The sequence below is a fragment of the Balaenoptera ricei genome, chromosome 19 (genome assembly GCF_028023285.1).
Source record: "Balaenoptera ricei isolate mBalRic1 chromosome 19, mBalRic1.hap2, whole genome shotgun sequence".
Taxonomy (NCBI): domain Eukaryota; kingdom Metazoa; phylum Chordata; class Mammalia; order Artiodactyla; family Balaenopteridae; genus Balaenoptera; species Balaenoptera ricei.
Genome location: NC_082657.1, coordinates 7,436,664 through 7,457,022, shown reverse-complemented (window position 1 = coordinate 7,457,022; position 20,359 = coordinate 7,436,664). Strand labels below are relative to the sequence as shown.

Genomic DNA, 20,359 nt, shown 5'->3' with positions numbered 1-20,359 from the left:
CAGTCTGCAAACACTTCCAATTTCCCATCCTCCCGCTCAGGGTCAGTGTTCAAGCCCCAGGGCTGGGTTATGGTTTTTTCCTTCCCCGTGTGCCTTCTGTGTGTCTCTGCCTCCTGGTGTCACTTTCTCTGTCTTTCTTTCTTGGCTCTCTCTGTTTCATTCATTCACTCATTCGTTCATTCCTCCAAGAAACTCTCACTCAGCACTTCCAAGGGGGCATTATTTTCAAGAGCACAGGCCCTGCCAGGGTTCAGATTTCAGCTGGGACATGTGCTGTGTGGCTTCGGGCAAGTCTTTTCACTTCTCTGGGCCTCATCTATCATCCGGGCATAAAAACAGGCTCTGTTTCCTGCGGATATTGTGAGAATTAAACAAGTTACTGCTTGTGATATTTCTGAAACAGTGCCCAGCACATAGTAAGCACTGGAAAATATGTCCATAGGAACCACCGGAAGGTAGCAATTACTAGCATGTGTAGGGCCTGTGCTTGTGCTGGGTGGCTGGGGGGTGGGGAGTGGCCACCCTTAGGAGCTCCTGGCCTTCAGTGATGGTCTCTCAAGTGGGTTTTGGCTTTCTAGTGTCCTCAAGGCAATCTTTGGGGTATGGGAAATGTCAACGTTCCTAATTTAGTGTGTGTTTTATTATGACTATATTAGTGCAGGATGGCTTGAATTATGTATAAATAAACATATATATTATTTGGGGGTGAGTGCTCAAAAACTTTTACTGATGGAAAGGGCGGTCAAGGAAGTTTAGGAACCTCTGGTCTGGTGGGAGGAAGATGATTCTAAGGCAAGGAGATGGGAGCTGCAAAGGACAAGCCACTGGGCCCAGCGGGAGCCAAGAGGAGGCATCTGGTTAAGTCCGGGGAGGGGACACAGGGTGTCACCAATGGCTTCTGGAGGAGGAGGGGCTAATGAGGTGACACTGGAAGGTGATAAAGTTGGAGTTTGACAGTTGAAGGTGGGTTGGATTCCAGGAGTGGGAACAACAAGTATAAATTGCCCCCTATTGATGATGTGGCTTGCAAATGGGGCAGAGTTCAAGGTGCAAGGAGCATCTGAAAGAGGATATCAAGCAGGAGGGCAGGGCCAGAAGTCACACAGCCTTAAATGTCACCCCGAGGGGTTGGGACCGTGTCTTGGTGTTCCCAGGAGCCATGGGAGGGGCAGGGTCAGCTCTGGGTGTGGAAAGATGCTTTGAGGGCCACGTAAGGATGAATAGTTCAGGAAGCTGGGGAAGAGGCTGGGCAAGGGGCAGGTGGGAGGAGAACAGGCCTGAGGCAGGCCAGGGGCAGGAGCTTGGGGACCGATGGATTTGCAGAGTGAGAGGGGAGAGGGGAGGATGGGCCCAGACATCTGGTCTGGGGCCTGGGAAACAGTGAGCTTGTCCCCGAGATGGGAATCCAGGTGCATGAGTAGGTTTGGGAAATGTCACCCAGCTCAGAGTGGGACTTCGTGTGTGGGAGGGGCCTGGGGGAGCCAGGGGCGTTGCAAACCTGGCTCAGGGACTCAGGAAAGGTCTGCGACTTCCATCCAAGATTTGAGAAGTCCTAGCTGTAGGTGGTAATGGAAACTGTGGAAGTAGGATGGGGGGAAGAAAGTGTAAAATCAGAGGAGGTTGCAAACTGGCAATTCTATGGCCAATGTTTTTTTTTTTTTTCTTCCACGGAAGACGATTGCTAAACACTTGTCTCTGAATGCTTCAAGACAGACATGCTGCCTCAAGTCAGCACAGCCTCCGGCACATCCACTTATAATTTTCCACCTGATGCTTCTTTCTCTTACGTTACCTGCCTGGCCCTTGGGGGCACTGAGTTTGAGACCCATGTAGGGAAGGCATGTGGTCCTGGCTCTGGGGAACACCTACACTCAAGGGAGGCACAGAGCAAGAGAAAGCTACAGATGAGGCAGAGACGGAGCAGCCAGGGGAACGGGTGTGCTCTGCCAAGGAGAAGGTTTTCTAGAATCAGCCTTTTAGCTATGACCAGTGCTACTTTGTCTGAGTTAGATGAGACCTGAATAGAAGCCACTGTATTCAGGGACGTGCAGGTAATTGCTGATTTTATCGGGAACAATTTCGGTTTCAGTGGCCACACAGAGAAAGGGGGGGTAGGAGGTGAGACGGACAGAGGGGGAGTCTGCCAGTGCTGTCTACCAGAATTTTCTGCAATGGTGAAAATGTTCTATATCCACATCCAATATGGCAGCCATCGGCCACATGTGGCTCCTAATCACTTGAAATGTGGCCAGAGCAACTGAGGAACTGAATTTTTAATTGTATTTAATTTTGATTTATTTGAATATAAGGAGCACGGTGTGGCTAGAGGCTACTGTACTGGACAGTTCAGGTTCTGGAACATTCCATGAAGAAATTTTGCCCGGAAGGGCTCGTGAGAAGTAGATGGACAGGAATGAGGGGGCGTCCAGGGACGGGGTTGAGATGGGTGAAAGGATCAAGTGGTTAAACTGAGGCATGCCAGGACCCTGGAGGTAGACTCAGGAAGACGGAGGGGTGTATCCTATATTCCTTACTGTGCCAGGAGCTGGTGTATTCTGTTTGGATTTGTTGGCCATTCTTTTAGTGACTTTACAACTCTTGTCAAATCCATGGACCACCTGTGCTATTCTTTCCATAAAATTAGTCCTTAAATCATGGCTCACTCTGTTTACATAAATGCAGGTCTCCCCTGATATTTGAATCCCTTCTGGAATCAGGGACCAAAGAGATTTAGATACATTTTCAAATAAATCCCTCATCTCCCAAACCCGTGTTGCTTCCTGTTTTTAAACTCAGGTGCCAATTCCATTAGGTGACAAGGGATACTTGTGTATTTATTTAGGGGGAAAAAAGTTTCATATGTGATCACCATAAATGCAAAATCTGTTCCATTTGCCACAAAGAGAAAGAAACAAGGCATAAAAGACAATCACAATGAAACCCAAATAAAAAGTATTTACCGTCTAAATAGTTGCTGTTGCCAGCCCAGTTTTCTGAGCATGAGGCCAGCTTTTCTCTGTTAAAAAGAAAAAGTAAAGAGTTAGGCATTAAAAATATTCTAGCACCCGCTGAGCCTCTCTCCTTGACAGGAATCAGGAGAGCTCAAAAAGGAATGACTTTCTCACTGTGTTGTTCAAGGTTATTTAAAGCTCTGTGTGGAGTTCACGGAGACTGGATCTGGTATGCGGCCCCCATTTTAGGAAATGTTGTGTTATTTCATTGGCTCCTCATAGTTCTATGACGTAGGCTGTGCTATCATTGTCTTTGCATTTGAGGTGGAAATTTAGGCTCAGAGAGATGAAGCTACTTGCTCAAAGTCACACAGCTGCCTTGGCCTCTACTCTAGTGCATGCGTGCTCTGTGAATCACTCTCTTGATTTTCCTTTTCATGTGAATATCATCTGTTTGAAATGGGGGCAGCAAGGACATCCCTGATGGCCCCCTGCACTTTTCCACCTCAGGCCCTGAAGGCAACAGTGAGTGTGGGGCCTGGTATGTAGACCTCCCTGCTCAGGTGCTCTTGAGCCACTGTGGCTTCCTGCTGGTGGGTGAGGTGACTGTGGTTGTTCTGCCCCAGTCTCTCCCTCAGGCTGGTCAGAACCGTGGAGGGCCAGTGCCAGGGTCAGTATGGATTGTGAGCTCCTCTGGAGGGAGGTGCAGAAATATGGACATTTCTACAGGATGCTTGGGGTCGGTGCGGACACCTCTGGGCTTCATTCTCCTCCTTCCCCTCCCCCCTCAGGGGGACCTTGTGCCAGTGTGGGCAACCCCGGTGTGCCCACCCATCGGTGGCTGTGGAGGATGCATTCGGGGCAGCCGTGGTGACCGTATGGGACAGTGACCTGCACACCACGGAGAAGCCCACAGATGCCTTCGGAGACCTGGACTTCCTGGGTGCCGGCCGCAAGGCCAGCAATGTGAGGCCTGCATGTCTGGGCAGGGCCAGGGTTGACCAGTGGGGCTGCATGCCTCAGGGGCTCCCGGAGCCAGGGCCTGGGGGTGTCCCAGCTGAACGCTGTGTCTCCTCATTTGCCCATCCCTATCTTCACCTCTCCTGGATCCCTGTCCCCTCCACCACTGTCTGTCTTTTCTGAGCCTGTCCCCCTCTCTCTCTCTGGGTCTTTGTCCTCCTCTCTCTGGGTCTCCATCCCTCCCCTCTGGGTCTCTGTCCCCGTCCCCCCTCCCCCCATCTCTGTGCTCCTCTCTCTGCATCTCTGTCCCTTTCTCTCTGTCTCTGTCCCCCTCCCCCTGTCCCTTCCTCTTGTGTGTCCACAGTTCCTCCGGCTCTCTGACCGCACGGATCCAGCTACAGTTTATAATCTGGTCACGAACATATGGGGCTTCCAGGCCCCGAACCTGGTGGTGTCAGTGCTGGGGGGGTCGGGGGACCCCACCCTGCAGACTTGGCTGCAGGACCTGCTGCGACGCGGGCTGGTGCGGGCTGCGCAGAACACAGGTGACTGAGGGTGGGCAGGGGCTCCGCCTCCCGGGCCGGGGCCACCTGCTCCCCCGTCTCCGCCACTTCCCTGGAATTCTGTTTTCCCCCCATCCCGTCTTTGTGTGTGGGGTCTTGTCTCACTCTCTAGTCTCTCTCTCTCTCTGTCTCTGCACTCCTGTGTGTCTCTGGATCTCACCACCAGTCTGTGTCGCTGTGTAGGGGCCTGGATTGTCACCGGAGGGCTGCACAAGGGCATTGGACGGCATGTGGGTGTGGCTGTGCGGGACCACCAGACGGCCAGGACTGGGGGCAACAAGGTGGTGGCCATGGGCGTGGCCCCCTGGGGTGTGGTTCGGAATAGACACACCCTCATCAACCCCAAGGTGGGACCCAGGGTCTTGGACAAGGAGGGGGCTGGGGGCCTGGACTCCTGGGTCTGAGGGAGGAGGGGCTGGGGACCTGTAGTCACGGGTCTGAGGGAGGACGGGGCTGGGTGTCTGGTCTCCTGGGTCTGAAGGACGAACGACTGGTGTCTGTCCTCTTGGCCCTGATGGAAAGACTCCCTGGTCTTGCCACCTGTCCCCCAGGGCTCGTTTCCTGCGAGGTACCGGTGGCACGGTGACCCTGAGGATGGGGTCCAGTTCCCTCTCGACTACAACTATTCGGCCTTCCTCCTGGTGGACGACGGCACCCACAGCCGCCTGGGCGGCGAGAACCGATTCCGCTTGGGCTTCGAGTCCTACCTTGCCCAACAGAAGACGGGCGTGGGAGGTGAGTGGCTCCTTCCACTGGGGATTCACAGCCCAAGGCTCAGGATCCCAGTGGTCAGATCTGGTCGGAATTTGGGGGTTGCGGCCAGGGGGAGTTTCCTGTAGTCAAGTGCCTTCTCCCATCATTTGCTGTGTTTGAAAAAATCATTATCGTGAAATCTACAATACCGAAAGGTGGACAGCTTGATGAATTTTTAACAAACTGAACCCACTTATGCAACCAGCACCCAGATCAAGAAACAGAATAATACCAGCCCCCAGAAGCCTTCTGCCCACACCCAAGAGCCACCCTATTCTGCTTGTCACAGCATAGAGTAGTTCTGACCGTGTTTCATATGAATACAACCCCATGTTTTAAATTCTGCCTTCTCATATTCGACATTATTTCTGTGAGATTCATCCATATCATTGCATGAACTGTAGTTTGTAAATAACCCACAGATCAAAGAAGGAAAAAAAAAAGAAGCTAGAAAATATTTTGAACTGAATGATAATGATGTTATGACATACCGACACTTTGGGGATGCAACTAATGCAGTACTTAGAGGGAAATCAGTAGACTTAAATGCTTATCTAAAATGAAAAGAAAAGAAAGGTTGAAAATCAATGATTTAAGTCTCCAATTTAAGAAAATCCTAGAAACAGAAGAGCAAATCAAATCTAGAGAAAGTAGAAGCAAGGATATAATAAAGACAGGGCAGAAATCACTAAAACAGAAAGCAATGCCCAATGTAGAAAGTCAACTAAACAGAAACCTGCTTCTTTATGAACATTTCCTGTATTTTAAAAAGTGTCCATTTAATTCTTTTTTTTTAAAGTATTTATTTATTTTTGGCTGCGTTGGGTCTTCGTTGCTGTGCGCGGGCTGTCTCTAGTTGCGGCCAGCGGGGGCTACTCTTCATTGTGGTGCGCGGGCTTCTCATTGTGGTGGCTTCTCTTGTTGCGGAGCACGGGCTCTAGGCGCATGGGCTTCAGTAGTTGTGGCATGAGGGCTCAGTAGTTGTGGCTCGTGGGCTCTAGAGTGCAGGCTCAGTAGTGTGGCACACCGGCTTAGTTGCTCCACAGCATGTGGGATCTTCCCGGACCAGGGATTGAACCCATTTCCCCTGCATTGGCAGGCAGATTCTTAACCACTGCACCACCAGGGAAGTCCCCCATTTAATTCTTAAATTTTACTTAGCTTTTTGGCAACTTTAATCTTATTTTTAAAATTATCTTTTTGGGGTGTAAACTGACTTTTTTGGGGTGTATAATTCTGTGAGTTTAGGCATATGTAGAGATTCATGTCCACAGTCAGGACATAGACCAGTTCTGTTACCATGAAGGCATTCCTTTTGTGCCCAGCCCCTGGCAGCTACTGATCTGTTTTCCATCACTCTAGTCTTCTCTTTTCCAGAAGATAAATAAATGGAATAATATAATACATGACCTTTTGAGACTGGCTTCTTTCACTCAACATAATATTTTATGGCAGCTTTAATATGTGTTTATTGGAACTAATCAAACCACGCGAAGGTATATAAGGAAATTCATATCATTGCCTGAATTGTAGTTTGTAAATAACCCACTGGTCAAAGAAGAAAAAAAAAGACGTTAGAAAATTCCCTTCCCAGCTCCAATCCCTTCTATTGGGGTAATCTGTGTTATATGGTTTGGAGTTAATCCTTTTATATCTTTGTCTATGCTTATAAAATCCTATGCTCAGTGGTGTTCCTTTCTCTCTTTTATACTATACATATACATATCACTCTCTTACAACCATCCCTTTTAGATACAAACTACTCTATCTTGTATCTCCTTTTTTTTTTTTTTTTAATTTTTATTTATTTATTTATGGCTGTGTTGGGTCTTCGTTTCTGTGCGAGGGCTTTCTCTAGTTGCGGCAAGTGGGGGCCACTCTTCATCGCGGTGCGCGGGCCTCTCACTATCGCGGCCTCTCTTGTTGCGGGGCACAGGCTCCACACGCGCAGGCTCAGTAATTGTGGCTCACGGGCCTAGTTGCTCCGCGGCATGTGGGATCCTCCCAGACCAGGGCTCGAACCCGTGTCCCCTGCATTGGCAGGCAGATTCTCAACCACTGTGCCACCAGGGAAGCCCTGTATCTCCTTTTAATAGTTGCATGATATTCCTTGGTAATGGTTGTACCATCTGTTATTTAAATTTTTCTCAATTGGTGGATACTTAAAGTGCTATCAGTGTTTGGCACTACAAACAGTGCTGAATAAATATCTTTGTATGAACATCCATAATTACATCCAGGTGTTTTAAATTCTATACAGTAGATCCCCCAAGTGAGATTGCCCTGTGTGTATACTAATAGATAGTACTAGATAACTTTCTAAAAGTGTGTAGCTGTTTTCACTCTCATCGAGAATGTGTGAGAGTTTCTTTTTCTGTCCAGTCTTAACCGGCTCTGGATACTCTTGGTTTAAAATTTTTTTTTTGGCAAATTTGATGGATAAAAAGTGACATGCCACTTTTCATTTGATTTTTTACTTTATCTAACCACTATTAAAAGATATAAACATATTTTATTGGCCAATCAGATTTCCTCAATTATGAACTGTCTATTCATATTCTTTGCACATTTTTGAATTGGGTTATTTCTTTCTTGTCTTTTTGTAAGAATTCTTTGTATCCTGTCCTTAGTAACGCTTTGACTGTTAGATGTAAAATTTTTAAAAGATACTTTAATTATGGTGTCTACTTCCATAAAAATTCTATCATTTTTATGTGGTTAGATATATTTGTTGTTCCTTTTATAGCCCCTTGGTTTCCCTTGGTTTTTTAGGAAGGTCCATTTCACTCCAATGCTATACAAATATGTTAAGTCTTCTTTTTTAATATCTTATATTTTTATGTTTAAACTTTTAATCAATCTGGAAATGATTTTTAGGTGTCTTGAGATAGGGAGTCTACATTTTTTTCTTACAAATGGGAAGCCACGTTTTCTTCATGTCCATTTAATAAATAAACCATCTTTTCCTAGCTAAATTGAAATGCCACTTAAGTTGTATATTCAGTTCCTTTATATGTTGAAGTATTTCTGAACCTTTTCCTCTTCTACCTCTCTATTTATTCCTGTGCCAAAAATATATTTTGTTTGGGACTTCCCTGGTGGTCCAGTGGTTAAGACTCTGCGTGTCCAATGCAAGGGGTGCAGGTTCAATCCCTGGTCAGGGAACTAAGACCCAACATGCTGTGCAGCGCGGCCAGAAAAAAAAAAAAAAAAAAAAAAAAAAATATATATATATATATATATATTTGTTCTTGTTGTTTATAGCAGTTTAAAGACGTTTGAATGTATATTAGGGAAAGTTTCTCCCCACTGTCATTTCTCAAAAATGTCTTAACTCTTCTGATATTAATTCTTTCATATGAATTTAAAAATTATTTTGTTCCATTAAGAAAAAAAAAGGAAAACATTGCCAACCTCCTCCTACCTCCCTGTTTCTCCAAACTGCATTGAATTTATGTGTTACATTGTGACAGGTTAACATGGTATTTGTTTTACCATTTATTCAGGCCTTGTCCTTATATAAGGTTTATCAATCTCCTTATAAAAATATTATACCTTTCTGTATGAATTAATTCCCAGGTAGTTTATCATTTTTGTGAAAACATGGATAAGATACATATTATAATAGTTGGAGAAAAGTTTTTTATTTTTGTGTATTTTTCTTGTATTAATCCTCTTAACCAAATTCTCTTATTAATATTTAGTTATTCTGAGTGGAGTCTCTCCAATTTTCTGAGAATATAAATCATCTTTCCTTCAAATAGATACCTTTGTCTCTTCCAGCTTAAAAAATATATATACAAGTTTTCATTCCAACTATTTCATTTTCTTGCATTGTTACATTAGCTCAAAACTCCCAGATAAGTGTGAATGGTAGTAATGTTGTTTCAGTTCTTATTTTATTTGGAATAGAGTTCGTAAAAAACTTATATGAGTTTGCTATTGGGCTTTGATAAATATCTTTATTGTATTTGGATAGTCCTTTCTATTCCTTATTTCCTTTATTTTCAATTTGCACTTTCATCCTCTCCTGGCTCCTGGATGGTTAATCAGTTACAGGATTGACTCATGCCTCATTCGGGAACCCAGGAGTCCAGGCTCCCAGCCCTCTCCTCCCTTGAGAAGTTGAACATTACTGTCTTCAAGATCTGGCCCCTCCCAACATCCTCAAAGGCGTGACAGTTCTCATGAGCCTCGGGACAGAGGATTAGGCAGAAGCCAGCATTTGCCCTGGGGACTCCTGGGAAATGTGGTTCTCTCCCATCGCTGACAGAGGCTGATGGGAGGTGACCAAGCCCTGTGCTCTCTTCTCTCCTCAGGGACTGGAATTGACATCCCTGTCCTCCTTCTCTTGATTGATGGTGATGAAAAGATGTTGAAGGTATAAGGGCCCAGGTGCCTGGGTCTAAGGGCGGGGGCAGTAGCCGGGGGCTGTACTCCTGGGTCCTAGGGGAGGAGGGGGCTGGGAATCTAGACTCCAGGAGGTGTGAATACTTTCCTTCCCTAACCTGACTCCCCCTTTTGTCCTGTAGCGGATAGAGAATGCCACCCAGGCTCAGCTCCCCTGCCTCCTGGTGGCTGGGTCTGGGGGAGCTGCAGACTGCCTGGCAGAGATCCACACTCTGGCTCCAGGGAGTGGAGGAGGCAGGCGAAGTGAAGCCCAAGATCTGATTAAACGTTTCTTCCCCAAAGGGGACCCTGAGATCCTACAGGCCCAGGTATGACATTGGGGGCCCAAGTCGGGAACCTGAGATGGGAGGGAGCTGGGAACCTGGGTTCCTGAATCTTGAGAGGTGAGGATGCTGAGGATTTGGAGTCCTGGATCCAAGGGAAGGGGAATGGGGGCCCAGCCTCATGGATATGAGGGAGGAAAGGCTGGGAGCCTGGACTCCTGGGTCTAAGGGAGGAGAGGCCTGGGGGCCTGGATCCCCCCTAAGTTCTGGGAGTAGAGGGTGCTAGGCACCTAGACTACTGGGTCCTGCAGGGGAATGTTCTCCTATATCTCTGTGGACAGGGCCAGGGAGTTGGGTGTGGGTTGCAAAATTTGGTATCCTGCAGGTGGAGAGGATCATGACTCGGAAGGAGCTGCTGACAGTCTATTCAGCTAATGATGGCCCTGAGGAATTTGAGACCATCGTTTTGAAGGCCCTTGTCAAGGGTAAGGCTTGGAGTCCCAAAACTTCCCCCACTGTCAGCTCAACGTTGGACACCTCTCTTGGCCTCGGCACTTTATCCATCCTCTCTAAATTGCGCCCCTTTTTATCTTTTTCCTTTTATCATTGCCTTTTGGGGCTTTGCATGGTGTTATTTGGACAGTTTTCCCAAGATACTTTCATTATGTTCCAACGTTGCTTTCCTTCTGTTGTATCCATCCACCCATCCTTTCATCCTTTATCCATCCAGCCAGCCATATGTACATTGATCTTTCCATCTACCCATTATTCCATTCATCCTTCATTCTTCCATCCATCGAATCATCCATCCATCTTGCCATCCACCCATCCTTCTACCAGTTTATTCACACATCTAGTAACAATTCCATCCACTCATCATTCGTCCATCCATCCATCTTTCATCTATCCATCCATCTTTTCATCCATCCGTCCATTCTTCCATCTATCCACCCACTCACCCTTTCTACTTTTCCTATATGCCTCCAATATGTTTTAAGCCCTGAGGGGTGGTGGAGTCAGAGAAAAACCAGAGTGCTGTCTCCCAGCAAGGAGCTCCTGATATTTCACTAGAGGAATGAATGATGAAAACCAAGGTAGGGAGCATAATGGCTGCTTGGTAGAGGCTGAGGGTGGAGCTCATTATTCATTCAACAAAGATTAGGCTCAGAGATAAAAGCAGTTCCTACCAGCGTTGTTTGGACACAACCTTAAGTAAAATTCAAGACAAAAGCATGGGAGAGGAACTGCTGTCAGAAAGGGGAGAAAAACGGGGAGGTGGTATTTAAACTGGGCGGCCTTGAAGAGCCAGTAGAATTTGGAGTTAGTAAGATGCGGAGGTGGGATAAATAAGTGGTAAGGGGGATCCCCAGGGCTCTGTGGGGATGTGGGTGGGGAGGGTCGTTTTTGGTGTCAGAAGAGTTTTACAAGGAAAACACCCACTTAGATAAAAACTCTCAAGAGGCATAGTGTCAATTTGTAATGCGTTCTGAGTTCCAGGTCCCCACCCCAAATGCATCTACCATGTTCTGTGGTGTGGCAGTTATTTTTGACTTTGGAATCAGATAAAACTAAAATTTGAGTATCAGCTTGGCCCCCTCTCTGCTGTGTGACTTTGAGAAAGAGACTTTCCCTCTCTGAGCCTTCGTTTCTCTCTCTGAAAAATTGAGATAATACCAGGCGGGAGTGTTGTGGGCCTCAGAGGCAGATTATGGGCAGTGTCTAGTCCCCAGGGGGAGCCTAATAAATGGGAACTCTTCTTAATATGATTCCATTTCTTGTGGGGACACATCCTTTAATAGAGGATGACAGTCAGTGGGCAAATCTGATTTACTTTACAGAAGTTAACTCATCAGCCTCCTGGGGGAAAACACAGCGGCTCTCTAAGATGTGGTTTGAGGGGGTGGTGTTTTAAGTCTGTTGCCTGCAGAAGTACAAGTGATCACACTCTGCTGGGGAAACTGGAGATGGCTGGACAGTCTCAGTGTTGGCAGAGTTGAAGGGATGGGGTTTCAGCAGGTGAGGAAGGAAGAGGGAAGAGGATGAATGCTTCATGAGAGTCTAGGAACAGCCAGGCACTGTGCTGAGCAGCTGGCACACATTATTGCCCCTGATCCTCTAACCCTTCCTATAAGGACTGTCTCCCCAGTTTGCAGATGAAGAAACTGAGGCTCAGAGAGGGGGAAAGTGACTTGCCCAAGGTCACACAAGGTTGACTGCACACTTTTGGATCCATTAAATTACCCGATCAAATTTTTAAAGGCCACTTGTTCTTCCTTGTTCTATTTAATGACCTCCAAGTTCTTCCGAAGTCCGGCTAATGTTTACATTTTTTCTGCTACTTTTCGTCTCACAAATACTCCCAAGTTGCAGGAAACCAGAGTGACTCACATTTGCCATCATAGCCTGTGCTTTCCTGCACCGAGGCTTTTGCTCAAGCTGCTCCTGCTGCCTTGATGATTCTTTTCTCACCTTAGATGCACACTTCCAAATCCTACTAGTCTTTCAAAAGCCCTACCTCAATGTGCATCCCCTAGGAGGCTCCCTTGGATCTCTCCATACCTCTGTGATTGTAGCCTCCCCTGGGTCCTAATCACATTCTATGCCCTCCTCCAAGGGCACGAATCACTCTAAGGGCAGTTATGTGGTTCTGGGACATATTTCCCGGGAATGAGCTCCTTCAGGGCAGGGACTGTATCCAATCTCTCTCCATCCCTCTTACTGCCTGGCCCGTAGCCTACCTCAGTAAATGTTAAATGAATAAATGATTCCCTTTCCTTTTCTTGGGGCCTCTCAACCACTGGTCTGAAGAGATTTACATTCAACTCTGCCCCTGTGTTGAATGACCTTATGCTTGTAATAGCCTGACTTCTTAAGACCCCAGACTCTGCCCAACAACATTGCCTTTATACAGAGTTTAAATGTCAGGCATCTCAAGTAGAAGCAATACAGACATTCATCAGATCTTCCCAACCTCCCCTGACTTCTTGCCCCCTCTCCTTCTCACCCTTTCAGCCTGTGGGAGCTCTGAAGCCTCAGCTTACCTGGATGAGTTGCGTTTGGCTGTGGCTTGGAACCGTGTGGACATTGCCCAGAGTGAACTCTTCCGGGGGGATATCCGATGGCGGGTGAGGGGTTGGGGCCTGGCGACTGGGGATCCTGACAAAAGGGATGCACTTCCCCCACTCCCTGACTCCTTTGACATCTGGCTCTATCTTCCTTTATGGCCTGTCCAGCCTTCTCTTAATTGTCCATCCATCTCTGGTTGTCCATCTGTCCCCATCTTGTTCCCTCTCTCCCCATACATCCATCCATCTACTTGCCCACCCATCCATCCTCTCATCCACCCCTCCACCCATCCATCAATCCAACCATCCATCCATCCATCTGTCACTCATAGCTCTGTATCCCCATCTCTTGTCCTTAATCTCTGACCTCACCTGGCCTTCTGCCTGTCTCTGTGCTCAACTCTTCCCCCATTCATTCCGCCCCCACCAGTCTTTCCACCTGGAAGCCTCCCTCATGGACGCCCTTCTGAATGACCGGCCAGAGTTCGTGCGCTTGCTCATCTCCCATGGCCTTAGCCTGGACCGCTTCCTGACCCCTACGCGCCTGGCCCAGCTCTACAACGCAGCGCCCCCCAACTCACTTATCCACAGCCTTTTGGACCAGGCGTCCCACGGCACAGGCAACAAAGGCCCAGTCTCTAAACCCTCTTCGGAGCCACAACCCCCTAAGGTGGGGCAGGTGCTGCGGATGCTGCTGGGGAAGACGTGTGCACCGACGTTCCCCGCCGGGGGCACCCACCAGGGCGATGGCAGCAAGGAGGATGTAAGGAATGGGCTGGGTGGGGGAAGCACAAAAGGGTCTGGGGGCGGGGCTATGCCAGGAGGGGGCGTGGTCAGAGCACGGGGTGTGTGAGTGAACGGGGTGTGGGGCTGATGGTTGGGGCGGAGTCAGGAAAGGTCTGGGGCGGAGACAACGCTCACCTTGCCTTCCTCGCCTCCAGTCGTATCTGCTGTGGGACAAGGCTACCTCAGAACTTGCGCTGGAAGCCATCCCCGGGCAGGCACCCTGGATTGACCTGCTCCTCTGGGCACTGCTGCTCAACAGGGCTCAGATGGCCGTGTACTTCTGGGAGATGGTGAGTGCTGACTTGATCTCTGATTCTACTCTCTCCTACATTCCTGTCCTTTATTTCTACCGAACTCCAATGCTTGTGCAGTAAGATTCCCTGACCTAGGATATCACCCGTCCCCCACTCCACTCCATTCTTGATATATGACCCAGAGTGCTGTTTCTTCCTCCCCACCCCCCCATATCATGCATTTCTTGTAACTTGCTTTTTCTATTAACAGTATATATTGGGCATTTACCCTTGTTCGTACATATGCATCAATCTCATCCTTTCAAAGTGGTTGCTTGTATGAGGAAGTTAGACGTTATCTGTAACTGATGGGGATTCATTTCATCATAATTGTGCTTGCAATTTAAATGCATTGTTGTAGTTGCAATGCAGAAGGGGACAAGACTAGAGGCAAGGATGCCAGGTAGGAAGGTAAAGCTTCAGGCAGCCAAGATGGGGGCCTGGATTAAAGCTGGTGAGACATAGGTGTTGGGACACATTTGAGAAGTTTAAAAAAAAGTCATGGTATTCGAATAGGATCAAAGACAGACCCTATCTTTATGTCGAAGAAATATCTTGACAGGAGTTCTTCAGCCCTGGGTTATTTTCAGCCCATCCGGTCATTGGTTAAAAATAAATAGATTTTTTTTTTAATTGAGATAAATGTTTATCAATGTTGTAGCATGTATTAGAACATCCTTCCTTTTTAAGGTTGAATTATATTCCATTGTATGGATATACTACATTTTCTTTATCCATTCATCTGTCGATGGACATGTGGATTGTTTTGACCTTTTGGCTATTGTGGATAATACTGCTATGATTAGTGTACAAATATCTGTTTGAGTCCCTGCTTTCAATTGTTTTGAGTACATATCTAAGAGTGGAATTGCTGGACCATATGGTAATTCTAGGTTTAATTTTTTGAGGAACTGCCATACTATTTTCCACAGTGGTGGTACCATTTAAATTTCCACCAGCAATGCACAAGTGTTCCAATTTCTCCACATCTTCACCAGCACTTGTTGTTTTCTTTTCTCTTTTCTCTTCCTTCCTCTCTCTCTCTCTGTCTCTTTCTTTCTTTTTTATAATTGCCATCCTAATGGGTGTGATCTCACCTTGGTTTTTTTTTTTTTTTTAATATTTATTTATTTATTTACTTGGCTGCGCTGGGTCTTAGTTGCGGCACGTGGGATCTTCGTTGCGGCATGCAGGCTCTTGGTTGTGGCATTCAGGATCTAGTTCCCTGACCAGGGATCGAACCCCCTGCATTGGGAGCTTGGAGTCTTAACCACTGGACCACCAGGGAAGTCCCTCTCACTTGGTTTTTATTTTTTAAGTTTTATTTTTATTTATTTATTTTATTTGTTTATTATTTTTGGCTGCATTGGGTCTTCGTTGCTGTGCGTGGGCTTTCTCTAGTTGTGGCGAGCGGGGGCTACTCTTCGTTGCAGTGCGTGGGCTTCTCATTGCGGTGGCTTCTCTTGTTGCAGAGCACGGGCTTCAGTAGTTGTGGCGCGTGAGCTCAGTAGTTGTGGCTCGCAGGCTCTAGAGCGCAGGCTCTGTAGTTGTGGCACACGGGCTTAGTTGCTCCACGGCATGTGGGATCTTCCCGGACCAGGGCTCGAACCCGTGTCCCCTGCATTGGCAGGCGGATTCTTAACCATTGCGCCACCAGGGAAGCCCTCTCACTTGGTTTTGATTTGCATTTTCTTAATGATTAGTGAGGTTGAGAATCTTTTCATGTGCTTATCGGCCATCTATCTTTCTTAAGAGAAATGTCTATTCAAGTCTTTGCCCATTTTTTAACTGACTCTTTGGTCTTTTTTGTTGATGAGTTTAAAGAATTCTTTATATGTTCTGGGTATTAATCCCTTATTAGATAGATGATTTGCAAATACATTCTCTCTCTCTGTGGGCTGTCTTTTCCTTTTGTTGATAATGTCCTTTGATGCACAAAAGTATTACATTTTGATGAAGTCCCATTTGTCTTTTTTTTTCCTTTGTTTTCTTGTGCTTTTGGTGTCATATCTAAGTAACCATTGCCAAATCCAAGATCATGAAGTTTTATCCCTATGTTTCCTTCTAAGAGTTTTATAGTTTTATAACTATTATATATATAATTATTTAACCCTACATGTTAATCTTATTGAGATTCCTTACATATGATGAGTCACTTCTGTCTTGCTGATTTTAAAATTCTTTCTTTGTTTTTGGCTTTCAGTAATTTGATTATAATGTTTTGTAGTGTGGATCTCTTTGAATTTATCCTACTTGGAGTTTCTTCATCTTTTTGGATGTACAGATTCATGTATTTCATCAGATTGGGGAAGTTTTAGTGTGTTATATCCTCAAATATTCTTTCTGTCCCTTTCTCTCTGTCCTCTCCTTTTGGGACTCCCATTATGCCTATGTTGGTATGGTTGATGGTGTCCCACAGATCTCTTAGGGTCTGTTTATTTTTCTTCATTCTTTTTCCTTTCTGCACCTCAAACTGGATAATCGCAATTGACTTATCTTCAAGTTTACAAATTCTTTCTTCTGTCTCCTCAAAGCTGCTCTTAAGCCCTTTAAATGAATTTTTCATTTCAGTTATTGCACTTTTCAGCTCCAGAATTTCTATTTGGTTCCTTTTTATTTTTTTAAAATTTATTTATTTAATTATTTATTTTTGGCTGCATTGGGTCTTTGTTGCTGCGTGAAGGCTTTCTCTAGTGGCAAGCGGGGGCTACTCTTCATTGCAATGCACGGGCTTCTCAATGTGGTAGCTTCTCTTGTTGCAGAGCACAGGCTCTAGGGGTGCGGGCTTCAGTAGTTGTGGCATGTGGGCTCAGTAGTTGTGACTCGTGGGCTCTAGAGCGCAGGCTCAGTAGTTGTGGCACATGGGCTTAGTTGCTTCGTGGCATGTGGGATCTTCCTGGACCAGGGCTCGAACCTATGTCTCTTGCATTGGAAGGTGGATTCTTAACCACTGCGCCACCAGGGAAGTCCCTGGTTCCTTTTTATAATTTCTATATCTTTATTTCTATTCTCTATTTGCTGACACATCATTCTCCTGGCTTCCTTTAGCTCTTTGTTCATAATTTCCTTTAGCTTTTTGAGCATATTTAAGACAGTTGATTTAAAGTCTTTCTCTAGTAAATCCAGTGGCTAAGTTTCCTAATTTATTTTGTCCTGTGAATGGGTCATACTTTTTTGTTTCTTTGCATGCCTCATAATTTTTGTTGTTGTTGTTGAAAACGGGACATTTTGAATATTATAATATGGCAACTTTGGAAATCAGCTTAACTCCTGCCTTCAGGAGTTGCTGCTTGTTGTGGGTGGTTGTTGTTTGTTTAGTGACTTTCCTAAGCTATTTTTGTAAAGTCTGTATTCTTTGTCATGTATGGCCACTGAAATCCCATTCTGTTAGCTTAGTGGTCAGCTAGTGACTTGACAGCGATTCCCTTAAATGCACAGGGGTGGGGGAATAAAGCTCTTCCACTTTACAGGTTGGCTCTTTGTGGAGCTGTCTTTCAACACTTAGGCAGGCTGTTTACAATTTGACTTTAGCCTTCACTTCCTGCTTTTGCTGAGCCTAAAGGTCAGCCAGAGGTGAAAGCTTAGGGCTTTCCATAGTCTTTCCTGAGCATGCATCCAGTCTTGGTCATGTTTGTAGCCTTCTAGATTTCCTGGTACATGTAGGAGCTTTTTATTTTTTTGTTTTATTTTTACTTCTTTATTTATTTGGCTGTGCTGCGTGGCATGCGGGATGTTAGTTCCCCCAACAGGGATCTAACCCGTGCTTCCTGCAGTGGAAGCTCAGAGTCCTAACCACTGGACCACCAGGGAATTCCCCATAGGAGCTTTTAAAACCCCTTACTCCCCCAAGCATCTCCTTCCCCAGCTGCTTCCCTCTTCCCTCCCAAGCTGTTCAGAGTATCTATTGCTTGCCTCAGCTACTTGAGGCAAAGAATCTGTTATTCTTTGCCTCAGTTAGCTGAGGCTGATACATTTGTTTTGGATGTTTTCAAACACCACCTGGGAAGACACTTCTGCTCTGGGGAAGCACCAAAAACAGTGAAACAAAGGCCAACCCTTGAGCTGTCCCTTCAGAGAGCCACCAGCTAGGTTTATACACACAACCACAATTATTTAAGAGTAAGATCTGAATTGCTCCTTCTGATACCAACAACCTGAAGCAGCAATATGGGCTGTTGCCTTCAAGGCAACCACTGAACTGGGGAATTGGCAATGGTAAGTGGATTAGTTAAAATGTCACAGTGCTCTTTTACTGAGATCTTTCATTAAGCATTCTCCTGTTTGCTGTAAATTTTATGTTAGAGTCCAGAATTCCGAAAAAGTTGATCCTGACAGTTTTTTGCCAGCTTCTTTGTTGCTTTTGTGGAGGGACAGTGTTTTGAAGTTCTCTACTCTGCCATCTTAGGTGACATCTCCATTGCTTCTTGGCCTGTCTGTAACCTCTGATGTCATTTTAATTCCAGCCCAGCCCCTGGTCTCTGAACCACCTGACTTCTGACATTTTCCCTTGATGTCCAGTTTCTTCCAGATCCATCTACAAATATTACTTCATCCTTGGTCTCTGATGACCTTGGTTAAATTCTTTTTTTTTTTTGGCCATGCCACGCAGCTTGCGGGATCTTTGTTCCCCGACCAGGGATCAAACCCGTGTCCCCTGCAATGGAAGCATGGAGTCCTAACCACTGGACCACCAGGAAATTCCCGACCTTAGTTAATTCCTAACCTCTGGCTCTGTCCCTTCCCTTGATCACAAGCTTTCCTCTCACCTTCTTCACCCCTCTGTGACTCTCATTCCAAACTCTGACCCTAATTGTGACCCCCGTCTCTGTCTCTCCAGGGTTCCAATTCTGTGGCCTCAGCTCTTGGGGCCTGTCTGTTGCTGCGAGTGCTGGGGCGCCTGGAGACTGAGGCTGAGGAGGCAGCACGGAGGAAGGACCTGGCAGCCAAGTTTGAGGGGCTGGGTGTTGGTGCGTGGGGCATGGGTGCCTGGCGGGGCAGGGACAGGGAGCTGCCATGAAGGGGGTTGTAAACCTACCCATTCCTCCTCTCGTCACTCTGCCTCTTCCCCTTCAATCCCCTCATCTCTTCGCTCACACCGTCTTCCTACTACTTTTCCTCCCTCTCACATAAATCTCCTGCACCCAGACCTCTTTGGAGAATGCTACCGCAGCAGCGAGGAACGGGCTGCTCACCTGCTCCTTTGGCGCTGCCCACTCTGGGGGGATGCCACCTGCCTCCACCTTGCCATGCAGGCTGATGCCCGTTCCTTCTTTGCCCAGGATGGGGTACAGGTGAGCATCTGATATACCAACATCCCAAACAGTTCTCAGCTGGACTCTGGGAAGTCTGGAGGATAAGCCCCTGCCATGGTGGGCAGTCCATGGTCTTGACCAGCCTCTCCCCCTGGAGATAACCCCTCTCCAGAAAGTCTCAGCCTTCTCCTGGAAGGGTTGGTCTTACCAAAAGAAGCCTCACACCCTGCCACAGTAAAGCCAACCTTCCCACAGCAAAGCGCACCCTCCTAAAAAGTTCTATTCCAGGGAATCCCCTGGCAGTCCAGTGCTTAGGATGCGGCGCTTTCACTTCCGTGGCCCAGGTTCAGTCCCTGGTCAGGGAACTAAAAAAAGTTCTATTCCAGATATAGGAATACCTGGGACTTTAGTAAGAAGTGTCACCTCTCACACAAGAAGTCCTTCCCACTTCCTTAAGAGGTGCCCACTGCCAGGCTTCAACAATTAAAATGGTGTCACTGGACAATTACTTAGTGTTTTGGATATAGACAAACTCTGGTTTAGGAAATCCTACCCTTCCTTTGGGAAGACCTGTGTGCCCCCATAGTTGCTCCCATCCTGCTAATCCTGACATTTTGAAAACATTCTCGGTCTCCTTAATCTAAATCTGACAGGGGCAAAGAGAGTCCCATCCTCAGTACAAGAAGTTTTGCCTACCCAGCAGGAAGTCCCATTTCACTTCTTGGAATGATTTGTTGGCACTTCAAATACTTTCCCTGAGTCCTTTGCTTTGAATGGTGGTTAAACTCATGGATTGCAGCTTTTGCCTCTTCTGTAACCTCCCTGTGCTCCACCTGTGAAAAAGGAGAAAATATTAGTACCTGTCCTCCTGGAGGTGTGGTGAGGGTTAAGTGAGCTAATCTATGTAAAGTGCTTAGCCCGGTATCTGGTATATCATGTTAACAAATGTTGGCTGTTTAACTCTTTTAAAATCTGGGACAGATGTTCCTTGCCTTTGACTCCTTTCCCCCAACCCCCAGTAGTTATGGCCCCCACAGTGAGCATTTGCTCTGTGCTCTGGAGT

General features: G+C 46.6%; 1 protein-coding gene across 7 annotated transcripts in view; it reads left to right on the top strand.

Annotated features, from left to right (window-relative positions):
• Window positions 1–20,359, top strand: part of TRPM4 (transient receptor potential cation channel subfamily M member 4) — a 40,724-nt gene that overhangs the window by 664 nt on the left and 19,701 nt on the right. For 6 of the 7 annotated variants that reach the window (XR_009498906.1, XR_009498905.1, XM_059903698.1 and 3 more), the window contains exons 3-14: window positions 3,743–3,917; window positions 4,276–4,456; window positions 4,658–4,821; window positions 5,026–5,209; window positions 9,547–9,608; window positions 9,760–9,945; window positions 10,286–10,385; window positions 12,913–13,025; window positions 13,396–13,728; window positions 13,907–14,041; window positions 18,882–19,011; window positions 19,190–19,335. Coding sequence is in view for 5 of the 7 variants with exons in the window: in XM_059903698.1 (XP_059759681.1) it covers window positions 3,743–3,917; window positions 4,276–4,456; window positions 4,658–4,821; window positions 5,026–5,209; window positions 9,547–9,608; window positions 9,760–9,945; window positions 10,286–10,385; window positions 12,913–13,025; window positions 13,396–13,728; window positions 13,907–14,041; window positions 18,882–19,011; window positions 19,190–19,335 (1,909 nt within the window). In the remaining 2 variants the exon portion in view is untranslated. Of the gene's footprint in view, window positions 1–3,742; window positions 3,918–4,275; window positions 4,457–4,657; window positions 4,822–5,025; window positions 5,210–9,546; window positions 9,609–9,759; window positions 9,946–10,285; window positions 10,386–12,912; window positions 13,026–13,395; window positions 13,729–13,906; window positions 14,042–18,881; window positions 19,012–19,189; window positions 19,336–20,359 lie in introns of those variants that run through there. The other variant, XM_059903702.1, reaches the window with a different exon arrangement.